General features: G+C 35.7%; 1 protein-coding gene across 1 annotated transcript in view; it reads left to right on the top strand.

Moving 5' to 3' along the window:
- Positions 1-8,213: 8,213 nt before the first annotated feature.
- The window catches only part of LOC140163195 (uncharacterized), a 30,397-nt gene continuing 21,570 nt past the window's right edge, over positions 8,214-17,040 (top strand). The window contains exon 1 of the mRNA XM_072186590.1: positions 8,214-8,353. Coding sequence (XP_072042691.1) covers positions 8,296-8,353 — 58 coding nt within the window. The 5' untranslated portion in view covers positions 8,214-8,295. The remainder of the gene's footprint in view (positions 8,354-17,040) is intronic.

Genomic DNA, 17,040 nt, shown 5'->3' with positions numbered 1-17,040 from the left:
CGGCTAGGTAAGAAGAAACCACTGGGATTCAAGAGTCCAGCCGTTGCTCGGCTGGACTAAAGAAAGAAGAAGCAGAAACCGCTGGGATGCAAGAGTCCAGCCGTTGCTCGGCTGGACTAAGAAGCAGAAACCGCTGGGATGCAAGAGTCCAGCCGTTGCTCGGCTGGACTAAGAAGAAGAAGAAGAAGAAGAAAGAAACTACTGAAACAGGAGTCTAGCCGCCGCTCAGCTAGACTAATAAATGATTGGAACGTTCTGATAATAATAAGGCTGATAGCACATGCGCCGATGACTGAATACTGAGAAGCCTACTGAGAAAAGTAGTAGGGGAATACAAGTGTTGAAAGTGACTTGCCGGAATCATTGCATGGTGAACGGAATTGCTTCAGGGCTTGGTAATAATCCTTAGAAAGCCTATTTAATATTATGTAATGTATAGTGAAGAATGAAAAGGATTAGAACCATAGTGTTGCTTTATCGTAGCAGTTGCCTATACACCGAATACACAGTCATAGTGGGTGATTATAAAAGGTCGGGAACTCTATAAAACGATGATAAAATCTGTTTGGGCGTTCGCCGGCGCGGCAAATTCGGGATAAATCCTGGCAACTCATCTGGCACACATCAACTCGCCATCATGTTGTTTTTGTGTCAGATGGACGGTGAAGAATAACACAGAACTCCTATGACCGGTATAGGCTCTTATCGCGTGACTGATAGCCGATGCAGAGACTGCTGCAGTAATTAAAAAGACCAAAATGACCCACTTAATGACGGTTGATCTAAAATCTGTGAAGACCCCTAAACTACATTAGTCAATAAACAGTTTGAGTAAATTTCGTGGAATTCTGTCAACTGCTCTAGGAGAAGAAGGGAATTGCGCTAAATTGAAAAAGCGTGAAGAGATACAAGAGTCTAGCAGCCGCTCGGCTAGACTAAGAAGAAGAAGAAGAAGAAGAAGAAGAAGAAGAAGAAAGAAACTACTGGGAAACAGGAGTCTAGCCGCCGCTCGGCTAGACTAACTAGATATATTGCATCCTTAAAAGGCTGCGAAGTCTAGCCGTGACCTTGAAATGACCTTGAAATGACCTTCACCACGTTTTGCATCATATCAAACAACTGTGTGATATTTGACCGCACGATTGTCATGTGACAAAGCGTGGTCACGGGCAGTGATTGCCTGTGGTAAAGTTTTTACGTGTACTTCAAATAATTAATTGGTGTGGCCCCTGCATTGCATACGTGCTCCGTGTAGATTTCGCCAGGCGCACAACACTAAATCCTTCCGCATTTGGTGTAACCCTTCATAGTCCCGGTAAAAAAATAGTGCCTAAGCGAAATATATCGGCGTTCCGAGGGAACCGAATTTTGAGTGACTCTTGGTTGAGTTGATAAAAACGATAGAATAAGAGCTCAACCTTACAAATTTGTTCAGAAAACGTTCCGAATCGAATGTGCATGGGTGACAGGCTCTCGGAACAATAGCATGGCCGTAACTGGGAAGGAGGCGCAAGTGTCTGCTAAAACTCGGGATGGCGCTGTTCAGGGTTTCGTATCTGTCAAGTTTGTCTTAATTTATTTCAAAAAATCAAATTTAAATACAAAATAATATTTAAGACATTTGTGCGATCAAAATATTAATAAATGATTGGAACGTTCTGATAATAATAAGGCTGATAGCACATGCGCCGATGACTGAATACTGAGAAGCCTACTGAGAAAAGTAGTAGGGAATACAAGTGTATAAAGTGACTTGCCGGAATCATTGCATGGTGAACGGAATTGCTTCAGGGCTTGGTAATAATCCTTAGAAAGCCTATTTAATATTATGTAATGTATAGTGAAGAATGAAAAGGATTAGAACCATAGTGTTGCTTTATCGTAGCAGTTGCCTATACACCGAATACACAGTCATAGTGGGTGATTAGAAATTGTCTGGGAGTCTATAAAATGATGATAAAATCTGTTTGGGCGTTCGCCGGCGCGGCAAATTCAGGATAAATCCTGGCAACTCATCTGGCACACATCAACTCGCCATCATGTTGTTTTCGTGTCAGATGGACGGTGAAGAATAACACAGAATTCCTATGACCGGTATAGGCTCTTATCGCGTGACTGTTAGCCGATGCAGAGACTGCAGTAATTAAAAAGACCAAAATGACCCACTTAATGACGGTTGATCCGAAATCTATGAAGACCCCTAAACTACATTAGTCAATAAACAGTTGAAGTTAATTTCGTGGAATTCTGTCAAATGCTCTAGGAGAAGAAGGAATGTTGACAGAAAAGTTGACAGAAGAAAGAAATCGCTGAAATGCAAGAGTCCAGCCGTTGCTCAGCTAGACTAAAAAATAGTCACGACTAGCAAAAAAAAAAATATAGATATATATATGAAACAGGTAGGGGTTCGAACCCACACCCGTAGAGCGAGATCAGAGCCACAAGCCGGGGTTCTTACCGCTGCGCTATAGAGGGATGCTGAAGTTTTCTGAACAAATTCCAAGTAGTATGTGTTGGTGTTATTGTATAACATTGAGGTCGGATCTAAATTGTATAGAACTGATGTATAGTGTTGATGATAGTGGTGGAATTAGCATGATAAAAGCACCCATTCATGGTTGAATATTGTGAATAGATTGGATGAATGTTTTTTTTTCTTACCATGTACACTGTAGTATTATGATCAATACCAGTTTATAAAGGACATTTTAGTCAACAATACCGGTCTGACGTAATCCCTGCAGGACTCGGTAATAATCCTTAGAAAGCCTATTTAATATTATGTAATGTATAGTGAAGAATGAAAAGGATTAGAACCATAGTGTTGCTTTATCGTAGCAGTTGCCTATACACCGAATACACAGTCATAGTGGGTGATTAGAAAAGGTAGGGGACTCTATAAAATGATGATAAAATCTGTTTGGGCGTTCGCCGGCGCGGCAAATTCGGATAAATCCTGGCAACTCATCTGGCACACATCAACTCGCCATCATGTTGTTTTCGTGTCAGATGGACGGTGAAGAATAACACAGAATTCCTATGACCGGTATAGGCTGATATCGCGTGACTGTTAGCCGATGCAGAGACTGCAGTAATTAACCCGACATTTAACGTTTTCTGTAATATATTTGTGTTTGCTGGGTAGTAATCGAACTGGGCATATTAGATTATCTATTTTCATTTTGCTTTAGAAAGTAAACAGGGTATTATTTATATAATAATGGAGTTTGTTTCTTGTTATTCAAATAATATACACCAAGACTTCCTAAGCATCCAACACCAATCTCTGTTTAGATTATTTAGACAAATAGCATACACGTGTGAACATAGGCCTATACTAATTTTCCAATAGCCCGCAAAACTCAAATATCACTAATCTGGACTAAATGCTTAGAGCATTATAGATACAGCCAGTCGTATTTGCATATCAATACCGAGGAAAGTAGTTCGATGAAAGAAGATAATCTTCTCTGGTTCGATGCACCCAAGGTGAATCAATGGGTGCTTCCTATTACCTTTAGATTATTTGTCTCAGCATAGCGCCATCATGATTGCAATTGCGTTTACACATAGTCTTGGTTCAGACTCTATGCGGCTATCACGAACATACTAGGAACGACGAGCGTTAGGGCCGACACAAACTGGCTGTGTAGGAGGCTAGTTTGGATGTGAACGGGACTATGACGTTCTACCGCAAAATGCAGAAATCCGTAACCCGTATGGCGTTTGCAGTGAACGCCTCTCCGCAATCTCTCTAGTTTCGTATCACGTACGTCGAAGTTTATATTTTCAACAGGCGAACTGTTGTTAAAACAGAACGACTGGTTAAAAAGTCTACCAATGACCTCAAAAGGTCAAGTCGTCTGTGACAAATAAAAAGACGAAATCGCGACAAGAACTGTCGGTGACTGTCACCCTTGCGAGTGAAAGTTTTCCTAACATATTGGACCAACACCACAGCTGTACAGTTTTTCACAATATAACAGTAATCGAAAGAAAATTGCAAATGTTTTTCACTTTTTCCGCACAAATAATTTTGGGAAAAAAAAATAAAATAAAAAAAAAAAAAAAAAACAATGTTAAAAAAAAATGGAAAAAGAAAATAAATAAAAAAAAACCCTGCATGATTTCCCATGAGTTTTAGCATAATTATTATTATTTATTTCAAATAACAACTTGCCCCAAAATGCACAATGTGGGCCGGGCAAACCTGTAAAACAATTTGCTTTTGTTCCTAAATAGACTTATTATTTCAAACAGAAGAAGATGATTTAATGAACAAACTTAATGTTAGATTTATGTAGAAGTTAAATCTTATTGTAATTTATGGTATTTTAGTAAACAATAATTGGGCATTACAATCATGTAAAAAGTAGAACACATAAGGTGTATCTGTGGAGCAAAGCACCGTGGCTGTGGAGCAATTCACATATTATGGCTTTAAGGGTAGAGACAATAGAAATTTTTACCAAAGTAACATATTCTTGTTTATACCATGATATTGTTGTATCTCAATACTATCACAACTTCAGCTGTGTAACTTACCTAAAAAGTGGTTCTTTTAATAATTATTAAAAATACAATAAATAAAATCACTCTGCGCTTTTAGTACTGACCAGACTATAGTAATATTTTTTTTCTTCTGTGCACACGATACAATATTATGCAATACTAGCAGCTAATATTAATCACGCTTCAGTGGCAAGTACCTCTAACTGGTATTGAAATTTGTCTTGTCCGGGGGCGCTCAGTGGCGTTATTTTCTAGGGTCTATGGTGAAGGTGACTGATGCGTAGTAGGCCTATGTAGGGCTGTAAAAAACATGTTCAATGATTTTATCCGGAGAATGTAGAAATCCATGAATCAGCAAAATTTAGATTTTAGCACCTTGCCCAGCACCTTTGTTAGTTTCGATGTGCAAAACATTAAGTTATTTTACATGAATCTGTAATTTCTCTACTCAGTAGAGAAATTAGCTACATGCATTTGAACGGGGCTTCAACTTTATCAATAGGGCCTACTGCTGCTTTCCTCGGTTCTTGCCAAAACGTTTTAAAATATCTAATGACAATGATTTATCCTTCATTTTTCGGCATTTTATATACAATTTAAATTTGTTTTACCATTTTATACTTTCGCTGATATCACTTAATAACTCATACATATCACCCAGAACACATGGTTTGCCATCCACCACCGTACCCCTCTCCCCCACCCCCCCACACACACTTTTTTCCATTGGATCTATCGTCATCCTAATTCAGACGCTTTTATTGTTTCATTTACAACTTTTATTAATGATATTTATCACTAATGATGTTGCCGAATAGTCTTTTGAGATTAGTAGGCCTCATTCTCATATAATTGAAGTGCTCCCCCGAATAGCAAGATAATGGCATGCTTATGCTTAGTTTTGACATGTAAGAATACAAAATGATTTCGTGAGTTCTTAATGGGGAGTTATAAGCTCCATTGCAAAGTGAAAGCAGAGCGAGGTGTGTGGATGTGAGGGGCGTGTGTTGTGTTTATGGGGAGGGGTGGGTGATAACAGCTGCCTGGTATCATTCAACATTTCACTGTTACCATGGTTACGGCTTGCAATTTGAAGGCAGCGGGACATAGGATGCTCTCACGAACAACTTTTACCACCTGATGAACAATCTCAAATGCTCTACTTTGCACCAACATGACAGTATATAGGCCCATGAAAGTCAATTCCGAGTTTATCGTCACTTTTTTTTCCAGGTTGGTGAGGTGACTTTTTCATTTTTCATTATTTCATCAGATCTCATTATTGACCTAAAATGCGTGTTGATTTAAAGCCAAACTCATACATTTGATTTATAAACATGTTTTTTATATGGGTTAGGACTAGAAAAGTTAGAAAAGAGCCTGGTTTTGCATCCAAGTTATGAATATATGTTTTACAAACGAAAATATATGTTTCCAATTGCTAAAACTGGTGAAAACACTGATACTTTGGAAATAATGAATTATTTATTAGGCATTTTTGAAAATTTGACGCGGGTATTTTTGGTTTCCAAAAAGTGCCGCGGGCGGGGGACGATAAACTCGGAATCGCCTTTCACGCGCCTTATAGGAAATATATTCCATCAGTTAATGGTTTTATAGTTTATTATTTCGGTTTACCAAAAATGAAGAAATAATATAAGTAATAACTGTAAAAAATGGTTTATGTCCAGTTGCAGCCAAAATAATGGGATAAATTAAAGAATAAAACGCACTATACTATATCTTGGAGCTGTACATAGCGATATTCCTAAACCAACAAACCTACGGTATAACTCACGATAATAAACTCTCTTTTTTCCCCATTCATTTATCTAATGTAAATAACAAAGAGACGCTTATTATAGGGCCTACGCCAGACTGAGCACAGCTGTTGCAAAATTGATCAAGGTCCAGGTGGTGGTCGCTGTGCATTCTCTAAATTCAGTAAATTGCCATAGTCAACCGTGTAATTGAATGGGATTTGAAATTTTAAAACGCTTGAAATATCACAAACAAATAGGCCTATGTTAATAAATAATATAAATACATGCTAAAACTGTTGGGGTTCGATAATGAACCCCACAAAATACCATACGGCCGGGCGGTTTCACAAGTTGCCGGCTCTATCATGCCACTCGCCGCCTGTCAAGATCCAAAAACTTCTCAACACATTACCACAGACATTATACAGTAGGATCAAGGACGTTGGTTCGAATCAATTGTTTAAAATCAATCAATATATGGGAAAGAATCAGAATTCCAATACGCTCAGTGCATTCTGTCAGAATCGGAAAGGACAACATATTGACACGTTGTAACTAGGTGTTAACGTATGACTGGTGGAGTGCGCAATTTTGCAATATTTTCGCCATTTTACAATATACAAATATGCTCATAAGTTTGCCAATAGCAAAGATCAAGGATCTGGAATAAGTCATAGTTGAACCGGAATATATTTGCCAACTATGTTCTACGTTGGAGGTAAGTTCATAATGTTCTTCATAGCAAGAACAGTAAAAGCACTGGCAAAAATGCAACTTTTTACTAAAACGCCATATTCCGCGATAGTCCATCTTTACATGACTTTGGCGAACACTTTTGGTTCTCGTTTAAATTCTACCGATAGCACAGTCGATCTAATGTTATCTGCGGTTAGAGGACAGTTTAGAGAACTCTTTTGGCTGGTTGTTTGGTTAAAAAAACCCATAATTTTTAAAATATCGGGATTCAAGCAGGCGACCCGCATGCTGTGCAAAAGACGTTACAAATTGTCAATGAAAGAGCTTATAAATTAAAATCACGGACATTAAGCTCCACAATAGCCATCTACATTCCAAGCGGAAACGCTTTTCAGAAACATACCCATCTTTTTTCAGCAATCGCTGAAACCTAAATATGCAATTCCAGGCGATTTGTAAAAATAGCGTCAGCATATTTGACTATGAACTTGGGACACCGAAACAAATGCTTGCATTGGTGCCAGACCTATTATAATGATACGATAATTAGGCCCCCAATATTGGCTTTCATTTTAACCATTATTTATTGAACTGAGATTTTTACTTTTTGAGAAATTAATGAATTTATCGAAAAACTTTTCGGAGATCGTCACCTTACCAGCTTCACCCCTTAACTGATTATTTTCAACAATCTACATGTGACCATTATTGAGGAAAACCGGCATAATGGCATGTAGAATACTGTGACATTTTCACGTTATGTGATGTAAACACGTATAACAAAATATATGTTGAAAAAAATATATTGAATGTTTTAAATTATTAAAGTATTTGTGTTAAAAAACAGACATATTTACTTTAAGAATAAAGATTGCGGCTTTGACATTTTCGAAAAATCAACAACGTAGGTCTATTTCTATGGCCTTGTTAATTTCAAAAGATTGGCGTCGACACTCGTTTCGTCATTATTTATTTTTTGCCAACAAGTTTGCAAATAATTGCAATATGTTAATAATGTAAAAACATATTGTCACCAATTTTAATATTCTAATTTCAAAATGTAATTTCAAGTTGGTGTAGACTGGCTGGTACTTTAGGCTTACCATTTCCAAAATTAATTTAAAAGTTAACGAATTTCGAACCACGTGGCATGCTGGTGTAGATTGGTTGGTAGGCCTACTTTTATACCTATGCTTACAATTTCGACTTTAGAGCATCATTTCCATCATTTCACTACCTGACTCGAGTGGAGAGACATCATTTAATATCAGCTGCAAAAAAATAATTTATTTGGTGATCCAGATTTTGTAACTAAATCAGAAAGATGAAGTTGCTCGTCATTTTGTGTCTGTTTGCTGTAGTCGCTGTTACCGTGTCAACAGGTGAGTTAAATTGGGTTTTCTTGGTTATGTTCCTACTTTGGTCTTACTTAGGCCTACGTGTATTTGGATCAATATATTAAACATAATTATTTATCATTCTTCTAATCTCTGGTTAATTTCGTCTCGCGTGACGATGGTATCTAAAAAACAATTTCCTCTTTTGTCATTCATTTTAAGACATAATGTGACATGGTATATCAAAAGAGACACTTTTGGGAAGGTTGTCAATTTTGAGTGTTTTACATTATCTTAGATAAATAGATATTTTGCTCCACAACGCCGTTTTCCCCAATGAAATCGGACATTCCTAGGGCCAAAAACAAAGTGTTTGTTTGCCTAGACACGACCGACCCAAAAAATCAAAAAACATCAAACACTTTTTTTTATAAGGATATCAAAATCAAGAAAATGATGTTTTTCCTATAAAAATACCAAATGACACTTGAAAGTTAATATTCGTGGAAATCACAGCTTTCGTTATTCCCATTTAGCCCTCCCTAACAATATAGACTATAAGCCATGCTTCTCTATGGCCCTTGGTTTTCCACTTTTGTAGTCCCCTCTTGGGCAGAACATGAAAACACAACAAATCAAGAATAAAGATATGTCTGAATTAATATCCAAAAAGTTCCCACGTTTTACTTGGCACATTTAGGAGTTATTTAGGGTTAAAAATGTGTTTTTCGTGATTTTTTCCATTTTTGCCAAAAATGTCAAATATTAAAATAGCTGTAACTTTAAAAATAAATTGAGTAGAAATTTCATTCCTGTTGTAGATGTTACATGTCACATGCATGTCCAACACTGGTAAATAAAACTGTCACAGCACAACTCTAAAATATAAAAAAAATGGCAAAAATCATATTTTTTTGCTATTTTGGCCATTTTTGACCTAAAAATTTAATTTTTGCATGGGGAAAAAATAAATATATATTTTATTGATTTAAAATATATGTCATTATGTTATCCTAGTTATTCTGAACAAAAATGTTAATGATGGTGAATGCCTGTGACCTATAGTTTTTGACCTATGGCCCTTTCAAATTAACATATGGACTAAAATGTTTTTGTTCAATATTTCCAATATTACGCCAAAAATGATCCTTTATGGCCATTTTAACCAACGTGTTAGTTTTTGGAAAGTGGGAACGTCACTTAAGGTAGCTGTGTACTCTCAGATACGCATGTAGTAAAAGTGCCATAACTTTGTAATTATTCACGCAAGACATGTAAAAGTATACATTTTTATAAAGGCAAGACATCAATGAATCTCAATATAAATACAGTTTTGGTGTAAAAACAACAATTATGAAGAAAATCACAAAAAAGTGAATTTTGGCAATTTTTGTTCGGTACATCATAACAAAAAAACACTCTTTCCAAAAATTATTGTTTTGCTTTTTCTTAATCTTGAGGCACCATTCCAAAAACGTTTTTTTTAGTTTTTTGATATTGGCCTTATTTTTGGAGATATTGACCATATAAGGCATCAAAATGAACTTTTAAAATTCACAACCACCTATTTGCACAAAATGATGCCTAAAATTGGAAATAGACCAAAATATAAAAAAAATGAGAAAACCGTTTCTTAAGTCAATCATGCTTTTTATGATGAGCATAATTGCTGACCTATAGATGCTATATTTATTGAGTTATCGTGTACCTAAATCGTCATTTTACCGAGAAAATGAACATTGAAATAAAGCCCGTTGAAGTTTAAAGTGGTCACATTTTGCACTTTGATCGAAGCTTACAGGAGAATGCGGCAGTTCTCGTTTTTCTACCTTACATTACGTGAACATCGGGTAAATCCACAGCCCCTTGAGAAGTTTGGGCGAAATCTATTCATATCTTGATGTTTAAATCGGGGGAAAGAACTTGAAGAAAATCACATTTTATCAGCTAAAACGGAGCCATTTGACCGCTAGGTTTTTGTGAAATCAGTGCTTCCGTGGTGTTTCAATTCCATAAGATGCGCCGCGCATGCAGATAAGCGTCGCACAGTGACATCGCCCCGATATCTTCATAGTAGAAATCGCCATGGTAGGTTGAATCCACAGCCACCCATGACCATTTTATTCGGACCTTATGAGATGCATATTATTAGCGAAGTGACCTGACTAAGGCTACTGACATAGACGGGGTAATTGATTTCTCGCTCTGTGAGCAAGCTTGTATACGACATTGCGGTCAATGGTTATACTCTCTCCACTTGAGTGAGTGCCGCTATAGCCTCCTGTGCGCTGTAGTCCATACAAGACCAACGCAATATAAAATTGAGAGTCTTGGTCAAATTTTGAGTTCAAAGCGCACGGCCAATTTTCAAAGCGCACGCTAACGACTATAATATCTGTTCAACACGTATTTTCAAGTGTATGAGACCACATCTGGTTTCTTGAGAAAAATTCATTTACGGGAGATATTCATCATTGTCTAACTCAGTATCCGAAGATTTTCGTCTGATATCAAAATCGTGCATAGCAATTCACGTGTATCGATCCCGTGTATTCATTTTAATGTCACTGCTGCACCAAATAATTATTAGCCAGGCGATGTCGGTGTGCGTCGCGTATGAGTAGCGTATCTGTGCGTTACCAAATTGCGCGATACGCAACGCGATGCGTTGTTGCGCGCGTGTACCCTGCTGGTACAACAAAGATTTTCTTTCCTTTTAAATTTCAAACACGAGTGGAATAGTGAAATAAAATCCTTAAAATATTGCAGTTGGAGTTTATAAATCTGGATTTTCATTCCTTGTATTTATAAAAAACATAACAAAGTACAAACATATAAAAAAAACTCAATTTCGCGAAAGAAACCATGTCTAGAGTACACAGCCGCGTTAATATTATGACAATGTAATATTGTACTTTAATGTTAAGCTATTTCAAGATCCACTAGTATGCCCACTACCGGGGTAGCAGCAATTTTATCTACTTTCAATGCAGTAAAATTTTGACTAAAATGATTTTGCTGCATTGAAATTAGTCAAATATTGATGATATAATTGCTGCTGCCATGGAAACCGAGCTACCAGTGGATCTACAAATAGCTGAAAACGAAAGTACTATAATATATCCATAATATAAACGAAGTTCCCACTTTCCAAACACTGAAAAGTTTGTTAAAATTACTAAAAATGACATTTTCAGCCTAATATTGGAAAAATTCACAAAATCATGCATATTTAGTCCACATGTGATCATTAAAAGGCCCATATAGATAAAAAAAACTATAGGTCACAGACAATTTTTGTTCCAAATAAGTAGATTGACATAATGACATACTTTTTAAGTCAATAACATTTTTAGGTCAAAAATGGCCAAAATAGCAAAAAAATACGATTTTTGCCATTTTTTTAAAATATTTTAGTGTTGTGCTGTGACATTTTTATTCACTAGTGTTGGAAATGCATCTGACATGTAACATCTCCAATAGAAATGAAACTTCTACTCAATTTATTTTTAAAGTTACAGCTATTTTAATATTTGACATTTTTGGGCAAAATGGAAACAAATCACGAAAAACACATTTTTAACCCTAAATAACTCCTAAATGTGCTAAGTAAAACATATCTTTAATCTTGATTTGTTATGTTTTCATGTTCTGCCGAAGAGGGGACTACAGAAGTGAAAGATAAATGCCCATGGCCCATAGTCTAATATTTGTGACGTGTCATGTCAAAAGCAGACACTTTCGGGCAGGTTATCAATTTTGAGGTTTTTTATATATCTTAAATATAGAGAAATTTTGGTCCACAATGCTGTTTTCCCCAATGAAATCGGACACTCGTAAGCGAAGATATTGAGTTCGTAAGTTACCGTATGATATTATAAAAGTGGACATTGAGATATTGGCCTTTAAAAATATTATCGACAATGTTGAGAAGTAGGAATTACCTTGAAAATATCTCAAAAAATACAAGATGCCAATTATTTTCTGGTCTGAAACTATCAGACAATATTTTTAACATTAATAACATCACAAATTTGCAATAAACCCAAATTGTGAAAAAATCACCCCGGGCAGATTTTTGGCTATTTGTCCATTTACGATCCTGCCCAAAAGTGTCTGCTTTTGACATGACACGTCGCATTTTACCGTCAATCAACATCAATATAGAGAGCCAAGCACGACAAATATGATCTGGGATTTTGTACTCCAGCCCGTCATCTTTGTAACAAGCATGCATTTATACTGAATTTATACTGAATCTTTATAATAAAGATTTTGTGCCAAAGAGATTAAACTTTACATGGTATGGTTGAAATACATACACTCCTATATCAAAACAGCTAATCAGAAAAGCCGTTAGAAAAGTACGCGGAGTGCACTGATTGTGTATACTGTGCATTTCGCATACTACGCGCAGTCCTTTCGCACGCGTTCGCGTCGCGTAGGATTGATTCATTTTTCGGGTGGGTTGATGCATTTATTATTGGTCCTATTTTTCAACATTTTTAATGATAATTTTATTATAAAACAGAAAAAAAATGTCCCCAGGTTTTTTCCTTTGTGTCAATTTTAATAGCACGTCGGTGGTGAAGCAAATTTTTTTTTTTTTGCCCCTGGATGAAGCAAAAAAACCCTTTTTGCAACACCTCGGAGAGACAAAATTTTTGTTTTACTCCTCGGTGAGGCAATTTTTTAATTAGTAAAGTTCTATAATTTCATCGATTTGTGAAATTTTGTCCATATTCTTGATAATTTTTACGTTTTGTAGTATCTAAATTTCGCGTTTTGGGGGGAAAGAGGCCAGGAAAATATGGGGAGAGGGACCGATTTCGGATATGTGTTAATACAAAGAAACCATTGAAATAATGTACCTATTTATTCTTTTGATAGGTCGTCCTGATTTGAAACAGTAAGCTTACATGTTCACAGAATGGCAATGAAAATGATAGGGTAAATGTCGTATTTTTTGCAATGACAACACAATTATTCCCTACATTATTTCTTTTAGGAACCAGTAACACATGCATATCAAAATTTTATGAATCAGCCTAGGGGAACATTAAAAATAATTTATTTTAACTCAGCATATCAGGCCAAATGGTCCAAAATGGAGTTCTGAGATATGCACAATTTAGTTTCATGTACTCACTATTTCACAGTATCAATTCACAATCCCATAATATTTCAGTGCTCCTGTATTATTACTGATAATCCTTATTACACGGGAAGTATCAATTGATTTTCACAAAACTTGCAGAAATTGATAAATTCCTGCAAAACTTCCAGTTATCGATGTCATGTTCAAACCATCTGCAAAGTTGTTTACAATGCTAGTTAGTGTTACCAGGGCCAAGGTGATAGTACTTAATTTTAAAGATTTTGTCTAGTATAGTGCTGGTTGAATACTCTTGCTCCACTCACTAGGATCCACAACATGCTCATCTATTAAGGCAGTTCTTTAACCCCAATACATTGTACGTCCATTGAATGACCTTTGAAAATTTGGGTACAAAAACTCATACTCTGAAACTTGAGGTCAAATTTTGCACTATGGTTGTTTAATTAAGGTTATTGAACTATGCCATTGAGATGAGGACATTGTGGTTCATAGTGACTGTGCTCATGCTTCAGTGGTTTTAGAAAAGTATGGTTCATGCACTGGCAACACATGAAAAAATAATCATTATAAGCATGATAAGGGGGCACATTACTAAATAAATGTCCCATTGAAATACATGTGAAAATAGTCCTGGGGAGGGTAGAATGGGGGGGTCATTATTTGGCAAACATTTACAGTGCATCTTTATAAGGCTTATGAAGCACTACAGAAACATTCAAATCTGCAATGATTTTCCTGCTCGCATCGAATATACTAGTAAGCCTATCTAGGCCATTTAGAGTTTCCATATTGGCAAATTTAGGCTGGCCGAGAGCAGGGGAGGAAGAGGGGAAATGTTGGAACACCTTTTAAAATGAAACCCTTCTCTTTCTTCCATAAGTTACACCAAATTCGGAAGGATTTAGTGTTGTGCCCCTTTAAAACAAGAACTGTCTTTAAAAAAAGAATTAGTGCTGTAGGACATCTAGAGCAAATATTGATAAACAAAAATAATTTTAAAAAATACTTTGTTGATACAATTTTTCAATCTACATCTCTGAGATGTTTAATATAATACATATACTTTGTAAATAAAAAATAAAAAACAAAAGACAAGTTGAGTGGAATTTTCACCCTACGTAACCTTAAAAGGACATTGTTTGTTTGTTTGTTTGTTTGTTTAAGTTAGCTTTCGGGTTATATGTAAGATAAGAAAAGCTTAGATAAGATTATGTAAGTTGAGAAAATAAAATGTAATGAACTTAATGACATGTTAAGGGGTGGGATATGAACGTTTGGTCAGTATTTATTGGGGGACATTAGAGCACATCAGACATATCGAATTGCATTCTAAATACGAAGAATGTCCTTCTGATATCAAATAATTTTAATTCGCAATGTAATACACAGTTTATGGCAAATCATTAAAAATTGATATTTTTGATATTTAACAGTACTCGAAGTATCTGATGATTTATACTTAAGTGTATGTAAGTGGGATGAAAAGCCGACGATCAATTGAAAATGTTGACCTTTCGTATTGAAGATATGGATTTTTTGGGAAAAAATCCATATTTTCAATATGAAAGGTCAAAATTTTCACTTGATTGTCGGCTTTTCCTCCCAGCTACATACACTTTAAGAATATATCATTAGATTTATAAAATTTACTTCGAGGTCTGTTATATATCAAAATGTGGAAAATATCAAATTTTAATAATTTGTCATAAAATTTGTATTGTGATTTTCAAAAAATGAAAATTATTTGATATCAGAAAGACATTCTGCGTATTCAGAATGCAATTCGATATGTCTGACGTGCTCTCATGTCCCACAATAAATACTGTCCAAACGTTCATACCCCACCCCTTAATGACATGTTAACAAAATATATGAAACTGACATAATGAGAAAAAAGGAGTGAATTTACACATTATTAACTTAATATAGATATGATTTAAAGCCAATATTATAACATTTTCAAACAAAATAGATCAGCATTTCTTTGCCATAAAATGTTAGCTTTTACTGTGAGATATATCCCCTTTTAATTTGGAGCCGAACAACTACGGCAAAGCAAAGAAAATTGGAATTTACTACACCAGCGCACATATCGCCAATACGTACCACTCCTTCGGTCATGTTGTGGTACGACCCTTTGTTGTGTAGGCCTATATCACCGTCCCATACGCCGTACGTACTGTTATGAACATCGTGTATGCGTTCGACTAATAATTCCATCGTAATAATAAAGCGCGGATTCCGGCGTTTTATTCAAAATCTCGGATTTTGACAAAACTACAGCACCTAGAGTCTTGATTTTTGCAAGGTATATTGGTTCGATAAAGTACAATTTAATCGTGTAAAAAAAGGAATTTTAAAAATTCAGTGAGGGCGTCTTCCTCAGCAAATGTTATAATATGGCTTTAATATAGATATGATTTATAGCCATATTATAACATTTGCTGAAGAGAACGCCCTCAAAAAAATTTTAAATTCAGGTTTTTACACGATTGTAATGTACTTTAGTAAACAAAGATTCTCTGCAAAAATCAAGACTTTAGGTGCTGTAGTTTTGTCAAAGTCCGAGATTTTGAATAAACCGCCGGAACCGTCGTTTTATTATTACGATAGAAATATTAGTCGAACGCGTATGCGATGTCAACATACCCCTACGTACACGGCGTGCGGGACACACACACACGCCAGAGGATCGTACCATATTACAACCGCCGGAGTAACATGCATTGGCGCTAGTAGTAAATTCCAATTTTCTTTGCTTTACCTCACTTGTTCGGCTCAAAATTAAAAGGGGACATATCTGACAGTAAATGCTAACATTTTATTGAAAATGAATACTAATCTATTTTTAAAGAAATGTTATAATAATGGCTTTAATACGTTGAGAAAACAAACAAAACTAAGTATTCAAAATAATTAATAAGCTGTTTATAAATTCTATAATCATAGCTATGCTTTCCCTTAAATAAGTGAAGAAATGTGTATGAAGGCTTATATGTGTAGGCTTACACACTTTGACGAAATTAAGCGAAACAAATCTAAACTTTATTGATTTTCTATCATCAATATCAATGACCAAAGTTACTGGTAAAACCTATTTTCTTATTTACACCATTTTATCAGTTCCGAATGTTTGCCAGCTTTCAAATGGATGCTCCTTAGGCCTAAATCAGAATGGATGAAGAAACGCAGTTAAGGGTTTGATCCTGCTTTTTAGTAAACAACCTGGTTTGTTCGTAGTCTTTGGGGAGGTGTGGTACGCCGCACTCACCCTATTCGCTTGGTGTATGACCTACTTTCCACATGCAGCTATAACACCTGCAAACATTACGAAAATATATGTAAACTAAAATTCTAATTCCAAAATGTAATTCAAAGTTAATGAATTTTGAGGCATGTGATAAGCTGATTTTAGACTGACTGGTACTTTTATGCTTAACGTTTCTAAAATTTAATTTAATATTCACTTGGTTTTGACCTACTTTTTACATGCAGTGTTGCAGAAAATATTCGTGCTGGTATAACACCTGCAAACATTACGATAATTATGTAAAATAGTGTTCCAATTTCAAAATGTAATTTCAAAGTTAATGTCATGAATTTTAAAACACGT

This window comes from Amphiura filiformis, chromosome 10 (assembly GCF_039555335.1).
Source record: "Amphiura filiformis chromosome 10, Afil_fr2py, whole genome shotgun sequence".
In the NCBI taxonomy this organism is placed as follows: Eukaryota; Metazoa; Echinodermata; class Ophiuroidea; order Amphilepidida; family Amphiuridae; genus Amphiura; species Amphiura filiformis.
The sequence above is the reverse complement of the archived record's forward strand: the minus strand, read 5'-3'. Positions and strand labels throughout refer to the sequence as shown.